This window comes from Protopterus annectens, chromosome 7.part0 (assembly GCF_019279795.1).
Source record: "Protopterus annectens isolate FY-2018-M chromosome 7.part0, PAN1.0, whole genome shotgun sequence".
Taxonomy (NCBI): domain Eukaryota; kingdom Metazoa; phylum Chordata; order Ceratodontiformes; family Protopteridae; genus Protopterus; species Protopterus annectens.
This window is the reverse complement of record NC_056739.1, coordinates 476746435-476756434: the sequence shown is the minus strand read 5'-3', so window position 1 is coordinate 476756434 and position 10000 is coordinate 476746435. Positions and strand designations below refer to the sequence as shown.

Genomic DNA, 10000 nt, shown 5'->3' with positions numbered 1-10000 from the left:
AAAAAATATGTTTAATTTGTTGTACCTTCAGTTTTGGTGGGTGCATTGTTTGAGAAGTTTGACTTGTCTAATTTACTGTAGAGAGGGATATTACTTGGAGGAATATTGGTCTGTGATATAAATATCCTTTGTTTTGAGACAGAACTGGAAACTTCTGTTCCATACAATCCATAAAAAAGATTTTGCCCATGTGATGGTGACATGAATCTGAATCCATGTCTGTACGTACTACTATTGCTATACTTGAGGTACGTAAGTGCAACGCTGATGTGACTAAGTAAAGTTAATATTGCACCATGGCTTTCTAACGATACCAAAACCAAAATTTCACTCAAAAACAAAACATGGGCCACCTACCAAAAAACAAAAGCCACACTTGATCAACTAAGATTCAGACAGCTAAGGAATGACACCAAAAAAATCCATAACCTTAGACAAAATGAACTACTACTACCATCTACTGCAAAAACACCAAAACAAACCTCAAAAGTTCTGGGCAGGAATAAACAAACTTCTCCACCCAGACCAAACCACCACTCCACCCCCCTCAGTTTCCCAACAAAAATCCCCATTAGACATTGCTAATACTTTCAACAGCTTCTTCACAGAGACTATCTAGTCTCTAGCCAGCCAACTCTCTCCCAATGACTCTAATTCTAATGCAGCCACACCCAGTACCCAAACACTTCCTACTCAACTTATTCATGCCCTACTTAAGAAACTAAGACCCACCACCCTGGCTGCTGACCTCCTCCCAGCAGACTATCTGCAAAAGGCTGCTGACACTATAGCATACCCCATCTCAATCTTGATCAACAGAGCTATATCTGAAGCTACTGTGCCCACTATATAGAAAATCTCCCATGTCTTACCTCTCCATAAAGGAGGTAGTTCTACTGAAGTGTCAAACTTTAGACCCATAGCTATTCTGTCACCTCTAGCTAAAATTATGGAGAAGTGTGTACACATACAGCTCATGCACTACCTCACACAGAACAAACTGTTGTCCAACTTTCAGCATGGCTTTAAGCCACACCACAGTACTACTTCTACCCTCCTCTCTTTCTCTAATGTCATTAACCACAACCGGAATAATAACAAACTATCCTCAGCACTCTTTCTAGATCTATCCAAGGCTTTTGACATGGTTGACTGCAAAATGTTTATAAATACCTTGAAGGCCTTCTCCTTAAACAACCATGCACTCCAGTGGTTTCAATCCTACCTGCAGGGCAAACAACAGGCAGTTCTATGGCAGGACAAGCTATCATCTCACCTACCCATCACATTAGGAGTCCCCCAGGTTTCGATACTAGGACCCCTTCTTTTATCCAGCTTTATCATCAACCTTCATTCAGTCATCCCAGATGCTACCTAAATTCAATATGCGGATGACTCCACCTTGATTTGTTCTGACACCTCACCAGCTACTTTATTCACATTAAACAAAAATACCTTTAATACAGTGGAAAAATGGCTCTTAAATCAAAATCTAATCCTAAACCCCAACAAAACTAAACTGCTCCTCTTCTTCCCCACACACAGGACCCCTCTGCCATCTTTCAACATAACCACTAACAATGGCACTATCATCTCTCCAGAAGCCCAAACTAAACTACTGGGTGTCATAGTTGATAACAACCTGAAGTTTGATGTGCATATCAATTAAACTATCAAAACCATTGATAAAAAACTTGGCTGTCTTTACAGAATCAAACCTTTCCTTACCCCACTTGCTAGAACTGCAATTGCCCATTCCCATCTACTATCAACTCTTCTCTACACCTCACCTCTGTTCTCCAGCTTAAACAAAACAGATCTTAATAAACTATCATCCTGCTATAACCACATTGCCAGATTTGTTCATGGCACAGCCTACCGGACACACCACTGTGACAACCTAAATCGCCTAGGATGGCTTGAAAAGCCTAGCCTACTGCAGTTCAACCAGCTAATAGTGGCATATAAAGTCCTTTACCAACCAGAAAATACATGTGCATAAAAATATTATCAGCCCCTACACCAGCAATCAGCCACTGTGATAATCCACTAGACTCCTAGTTCAAACAAACAAATCCAACTACTTAGCTGGGGACTCTCTATTTGCCAACTCTGCTGGAAAAACATGGAACAGACTCCCAGCTGACTTGACCCTAGAACCCTCACTAACTCGATTCAAAGACAAACTCAAGAAATACTTCAAAACTCATTGGTTATGTCCTTGCACTAACCCTGACTAGTGACCTCTCTATTACTTAGGTGCCTTACCTTCAAATACTTCTAACTTTTTTCTACCACACCATTTCAGGAAGGGTCAGTTGTATAACTGCTGCTCAATGTGTTGTAAACCTGAATGTAATGTTATGTATATATAACTTTGAAAATAATGTTATGTTTTGCAAAGTGTTTTATAGGAAGTTAGCACTGAAGCTGTGGTGGTGCAGTGGTAGCATTGTCACCTCACAGAATGAGGTTCTCTCATTTGATTCTTGGCTGGGGTACCTTCTGTGTGGAGTCCCCGTGGTTGAGTGGCATTCAAAAGACATGTATAAATGGGTGTGCCTTTGTTGAAGGTTGGGCGTTGAGCTGGCATCTTGGCACCATAAAAATCTACTGCCAATCATTAGCAGACCAGAGTTCTGCTGTGGCAACCCCTAACCGGGAAAAGCTGAAAGAAGAACAACATATGTGCTAAATGCTGGTATTGCTTATGACTGTAATCTGCTTGAAACTAGCATTTACTAAATGTTCAATGTGTATTATTATCTTGCAGCTTTTCTTCCCGGGCCTCCGCTGAAAATGGACATGTATCCAGTCGGACTATCCTGGTCAATAAATGTAAAATAAATAAATAAATAAATAAAATAAGTATAGAACATTAAATGTAACTAGATACAGCTGGTACATCATATAAGTCCGGTGTAAGACACAAGGAAATTAATTCCCTGCTCACACTGGCTGCTGCTTGTTACTTACATCAATGTCCCACACTGAATACTATACATAGACACAGCACTGCTGTAGAGTCATCACAATGCTAATTTAGCATGCATTCAATATGCTGAGTGTCTGGGAGGTATGCCCTGAATCAGAGGATCAGATAAGTGGTGAAAAGTGAATGTAGTACTGTAGATAACATTTTTTTCATATGAGCAGCCTGGGTAACCTGACCATGGCCATAATTACTGGGAGGGAGTTACTCTACCATTACTAGAATGGTTCTTTGTAGATGGCATATTGCAAGGATGGCATTTCTGGAATTTTCTGAATCTGCCAGCGTTCCTCTGGTGGAATAAAATTTCAGTAACTCAGTAACTCTTATTTTCAGCCTGTAAAACCAGTGAAAATTTCCATTTAAATACTTTAAATCCAGTGTATTACCCTTTACATTCTGCTTCAGTGCTTTAATACCAATACAGTAGATTTTCTTCATGACAATTTTAGCAGTATAGGTTCATAGGTTCATAGGTTCATACTAGGCTATCTGCCCGAGGGCATTTACAAGCCTAGCCCATAGTTTTGTGGCTTACGCCACCCCTTTAGTATGGGGAACTATACCCATTATTTTGCTGTGCCTCTGTTGAGCAGTGACACTGAGGTAATCCCTGGGGTATATCTGCGATCTCCCATCCATTGGTCAAGATTTATCTTGAACAAGGCCAGCGAGGTGCTCTGCCTCACATATACCGGGATTTTATTCCACAGCATAGGGAGTCTTTGGGTGATGAATCTATCCCTCCAGCACGTCCTATTAATAGCCGTGTCGAGGTTTAAGTCTCCGCCCTTGTGACTCTGACAGATCTAGATTTTTGAGGTGAAGCATATTCATCAAATCTGGGTTTGACATGGCCTTGTATGTTAGGCAAAGGTCACCTCTGAGCAAGCGGTAAGCGACTGAATAGAGCTGGAGTTTTCAGTCGGGCAGCATAGGACAGATGTTTGAGACCCTTTATCCTTTTGGTGAGGAACTTTGTGGCCTCTCCAGCTGCTGCAAGTGTCGGGTCAGATACATTCGAATGGGGCATTGTACTCAATCATTGGTCTGATGAGTGATGAGTATAGGGAGACTATGACCTCCCTTGATCTAGATGAGAATCCCTTCATGATAAGGTGGGCAATGTAGAAGGTCTTCCTAACTACTTTAGCTACATGGGTGTCGAATGACAGACTACTATCAACCTGGGTCCCCAGGTCCCTGATAACTTCTTCTGTGCTCAGTGGATTGCCACCTATTTGGTAGCTAGGGGTAACCTTGTTTTTCCGAAGGGTATGACTATGCATTTTTGGCATTTAACTTTAGGCCATGGCTCTGGCACCAGTTATCCGTTTCTGTGAGACCCTTCTGAAGGATATCTGTGTCAGATGTGTTTTCTACTATGGCACCCAGTTTGCAGTCATCTGCAAACTTTGTCAGCCATAACCCTCCTGTGTTTGCTTGTACTTGGAAAAGTAGATGCCAAACAAGAGTGGGCCCAGGACTGAGCCCTGTGGTACACCACTTGTGACAGGCTTTGAGTCTGACATGGCGCCAGCAACTCTGACCCTGTGGGTTCTGTCACTCAGCCAGTTTGCAACCCATCTTGTGATGTATGGGTTAACATTTAAGCTGATGAGTTTTTCAATGATACCTGAGTGGGGTATTGTATCGAAGGCCTTCGCCAGATCGAGGTAGGCTGTATGGACTGCCTTTCCCTCATCAATGGCTTTGGTGACTGTTTCGAAAAAGTCAACCAAGTTTAGAAGGCATGATCTGCCTTTGACAAAGCCAAACTGGGATGGATCCAAAGTCTGCAAATTCCCTATGTCTTTATTTATGAGGTCCATTATGATCCTCTCCATGGCTTTGCAGATAAGGCTTGTCAAGCTAATGGGCCGGTAATTTCCAGGGTCGGTGGAGGCACCGACTTTGTGAAGTGGGACCACAGTTGCAGTGCGCCACTCCCTGGGTACGTATCCAGAGGTAAGACTATGATTAAACAGCTGTCCTAGCTGTGGGTTTAATTCCTCGTTGAGTTCGTGGAGCACACAGCTGGGGACACCATCAGGTCCCATGGATGCTGTGTTTTTTGCTTTGGAGAGAGCAGTTCTCACTTGGGCGTTGGAGATGTTTGGGGGGCTCCAATCGCTTGGTATAGATACCTCTCCTTTGGGGAGGGAAGAAGTTTGCACTGAACCTGTCAGCCAGTATGTTGGCAATGTCTGTAGGATCAGTAATCTTCACATCATTTTGAACTAGTTCTGAGCATATCTGGGAGTTTCCTCCCAGGTTTCTAACATAGCTAAAGAAGGCCTTATGATTGTCTTTTGAGTCTTTAGCTATTTTTCTCTCAAAATTTGCTTTGGATGATTTTATGAGAGCTCTTAGTTTTTACTTATAATGATCAAGGGTGTCTTACCTTTTAAGGATTTTGCTCTATCTTGTAGTAGCTTCCTCCTTTTGTTGTAGAGTTTGTTTATGGCTGGGGTCCACCAGACTGGACGCTTGCCTTTGGTACAAAGAGTCTTTGTTTTGCTTGGGATTGCCTTATCCATGCAGTCCTGCAGGTGCTGGTAGAAGGCATTTGTAAGTGATTCAGCGGCTTGAGTACTGTTTTCTGCCGGCTCGGGGGCCTTAAAGGAGACCACACTAGTCTTTAGAAGTGTGAAGTCGTCAGGCGAGAAGCTCTTTACTGTGATGTTTTTGATTTCAGGTGGGGTGGGATGAGGACCTCCAGCGAGATTAGTTTGTGATCTGATCTCACCAGTGAGGGGTATACTTCGGTGTTGAACATTGTGCTCCCATGTTCGTGATGATGAGATCAAGTATGTTTTCTCCTCTTGTGGGGATGGTGACTAGTTGTTCCATGGCATTTGAGTTTATGAATTCCAGGAACTTTTGGGCTAGGGTGTTCGGGCTTGAGTAGTGTTCCCAGTCTATATTAGGGTAATTGAAGTCACCTAGTATGATGGTGTTTGGTGATACATTTATCCCTCTAGTGTTTTCAGGAAGGCCATGTGAGGTTCCTGAGTTTGTGAGGGTGGCCTGTAACATGCTACAATTTGTAGAGCAGTCTTGCCTATGGTTAATTGCACCTGGATGGTCTCCGATGCATCGTGCGTTGCCACCAGTCTTGAGGTGTGGGTGTCTTTGATGAATATGGATACCCCCCCTCCTTTCTTGGTATTGTCCGGATTTTGGGGCCGGAACGCATGATAAGAGGTAAAACCTGATAGTGCTGGGGTGCTCTCAGGAGCCTTGAACCAGGTTTCTGTCACTGCACAGACATCGATGTTCTCCATACTGAGAAGGGCCTCGAGTGCGTGCATTTTGAGATTTAGACTTCTGGCATTGAGCAGCATTACCCTTAGTTTTTTCCTTTTTTGTGTTCTAGGGTGGTAGGTTTAGAATTTGAGCCTTGCCTAAAAAAGGCACTATGGGGGTGGCAAGAGCCTTTGCCAACATCCGGAATCCCAGGGTGACAGGTGCAAGCCGTCCCTTGAAGCAGCGTGGCTTGTCCAGCATGTCATCCCAGGCAGACAGACATTGGATCCCCTTTGAATGACACCAGAGTTTAAGCCAATTGTTAAAGCTGATCATCTTATCTCTGTATTGTGGCATCATTCTTGGTGAAGGTAGGATACTGCTCAAGGTCAGGGTCATACCTGCCTGGGCTACATAATCAGAGAGCTCCTCAATGTCTCTTTTCATGTAGTCCAAGGAGGTACGTCTCAGGTCGTTTACACCAGCGTGGACAATGACTGAGTCGTATTTGTACCTGCTGTTGAGAGACCTGAGTGCTTGCGTTATGTGGCGGATTCTAGCGCCCGACAGGCAGCTTACTGTGACCTTCTCCTTACTCAGTCTGGTGAGCGGGACGTCAGTGTGTCTGACTATGGAGTCACCAATGACTAGTGTGTCTGGCATTGTGTTTGGCCTTAAGGGCTGTGACTGTTTGACACTCTGACTGTGAGGTCTATGTGTTGCAGGTGTTGTGTTCTGAGGTGGTGGTTGTTTGGGTGTCTGCTTTGGTGGCCTCTGCTGTTTTGGTAGATTTTTGATCAGAGCCCGAGTATGTCTTTGTGTGTTTATGTGTATGATTTGAGGTTGTGATGGTACTATGTGAGACTGGGTCTATAGTGTGTGTGGTAACCTTCTCCTCCTGACTGGTCTTGCCAGTCCTATGTTGAGAGAGCTCAGCCTCCAGTTTGGCCGTATAGTTGCATCTCTCGCATGTATTTGTGTTTTGTGGGAGGAGGAGAGGGTTGTCTGTGTACATGAGGCAATTGTAACATTGCCTCAATATTCCCAGGTTCACCAGCTGAGCAGGAGAGGACACTAGCAACTGATCCCTCGACATGCTAGAAGGACTAGACAAAAAACTTTAAAAGAGATTCCAGGGGACGTGGGTGACCGAGAAATGGGGGTTTGCCTTTTGGGGTGCTATCTATAAGAGTGCCGTATCAAGGTAATAAGTACTATAGGAGCAAGTGCTAGGTTTAACAGATAGAGAAAAGTCTACTTGGAGTCAAGTAGAGATGATCTTTTTAGGTATTAGAGAAAGTGCTAGTAACAGGGATGCTTAAAGGTAAGATTGAAAAGAATGCACTCTGCAGTGTGCACTAGAGAAGTTAGATATGAAAGTAGGTAACTTGAGTTTTACCTGTTTAAAAGTTAAGGTTTAGTGGAGAGTTACTATTTTTAAAACAGTAAGATGGACTGAAAGGGGTGGTTACTTTTGTATTTTGGTGCTATGAAATACTGTAGGATGGCCAATAAATTTAAATAATTGAAGGGTGGGATTTCAAAAGTGATGGTTTTGTGATTACTCACATAAGCCAGTGAAAGTAGAGAGAAATTAGATATATGGTCAGATTAACATAAGAGGCGGGCAACTAGAAAGACAGTGGTATTTAACAAGACAACTTAAATGGGTGGGAGGGAGGGAAAAATTCTGCCTGACTCAGAACAGAGAGAGCTGTGGTCTCTTTTGAAGTTTTAATATGCTGTTAGAACAGAATGCAAGCAAAACACAAGATAAAGAAAACAAACTACAGTATTCAAAATATAGAAAGGCAATACAGAAATACAAAAATAACAGCAAACTAACCTTTCCTTCACAGCAAAGTGTAGCAGAGTCTGGATGAGCCTTTCTGGTAAAGCTCTGAAATGTTTTAGTTTACTCCTTAAATAGAAATTTTAGTTCCTAGCTCCACCCCTCTGTTAACAGGTGATTAACCTTAAGTGACCTCTTCTGTCTTATGAATGAGTCCTTAATTAATCAGTTCTTATTTCTGCCTGACTCAGAACAGAGAGAGCTGTGGTCTCTTTTGAAGTTTTAATATGCTGTTAGAACAGAATGCAAGCAAAACACAAGATAAAGAAAACAAACTACAGTATTCAAAATATAGAAAGGCAATACAGAAATACAAAAATAACAGCAAACTAACCTTTCCTTCACAGCAAAGTGTAGCAGAGTCTGGATGAGCCTTTCTGGTAAAGCTCTGAAATGTTTTAGTTTACTCCTTAAATAGAAATTTTAGTTCCTAGCTCCACCCCCTCTGTTAACAGGTGATTAACCTTAAGTGACCTCTTCTGTCTTATGAATGAGTCCTTAATTAATCAGTTCTTATTTCTGCCTGACTCAGAACAGAGAGAGCTGTGGTCTCTTTTGAAGTTTTAATATGCTGTTAGAACAGAATGCAAGCAAAACACAAGATAAAGAAAACAAACTACAGTATTCAAAATATAGAAAGGCAATACAGAAATACAAAAAATAACAGCAAACTAACCTTTCCTTCACAGCAAAGTGTAGCAGAGTCTGGATGAGCCTTTCTAGTGCAAAATAAGTTAATGATCAAAGTCAATGTGTACGAGGTGTACTGAAAATTTTCAGACTGCTGCTATTTTTTCATGTAGAATAAGGTGCAATGCTTTTATTTAGCTTGCTTAAGCCTTCACAACTTTACAGTATGATTTTATTGTTTTCACAGGTACCCCATTCTGTCTGCACTGAAGGTTGTCATCTTGGATACCAAAAGGTTTCCCAAAAAGGACAACCTGTCTGTTGCTTTGATTGTTTAATATGTTCCAAGGGAGAAATCGCTAACCAGACTGGTAAATATTGTCAACTACTAACTAGCTATCAAAATATACATGTTGATTTTTGAATCATAAGCAGAATAAATTAAGATCATGAACTATCTTTGTAATTTAAATATTCATTCAGATCACACTGAACATGCAAAAATATACAATCTAACATACAAAGAAAGAATTTATATTAACAGACATATCTTTCCCTTTGTTACCAGTCAACATGAATTCCTTTCTATACAGAAATCTTTAGAAATTATTTTATTTTTCCTCAATGTATTATGAATCTTTTTCTGCACAGAAATCTTACATCAACACACTCCAATGAAAGCAAGACAGAAGTTCAAAATCTTTAACTTTTCAGTTTGATCTCGCTTATAATATGAGGAATAGATGTTATCAGAAAACAAAAATAAAATTTCATGCAGTCTGTGCAGCATGAAATCCAAAGAGGACGTTCACACAACTAAGTCAAACAGAGCTCTCTACCTGGGTAGCTAGGGTAGAAGATGAGAGGGGGAATGTGTATTTAACTAAGTAAGCCCTTGAAGCATTTGACAAAGCACCATACAGAATATTAGTAAATAAATGAAATAGTCATGAAAGGTGTTCTAAAATGGTAGCAAGGATAAAACACTGGCTAAACACAGAGAATAATTGCAGATTGTACTCTGCTGAAATGAAAGCACAGCTAACGGCTACGTATCAGAAGAGCCACTGAGAGCATTGGTCCTTTTCAATGTCTTTACAAATTACAGTGCAGATCATATGTAAGGGAAAGCATGCTTGATTAGTAATGGGATAAATATGTGCAAAAATACAGAGTGGATGTGCAAGAACTTAGGAAGATTAGAATAAAAGTGTATAACATAGTCTGGTACCACAAAATACAAAGCTTATTAGTGACTCATTGAAACAAAAGCACAG

At 41.4% G+C, this 10000-nt stretch overlaps 1 protein-coding gene across 1 annotated transcript in view; it reads left to right on the top strand.

Annotated features, from left to right (window-relative positions):
- The window catches only part of LOC122805995 (vomeronasal type-2 receptor 26-like), a 136977-nt gene that overhangs the window by 78198 nt on the left and 48779 nt on the right, over positions 1-10000 (top strand). The window contains exon 2 of the mRNA XM_044076236.1: positions 8971-9094. Within this exon, the coding sequence (XP_043932171.1) occupies positions 8971-9094 (124 nt within the window). The remainder of the gene's footprint in view (positions 1-8970; positions 9095-10000) is intronic.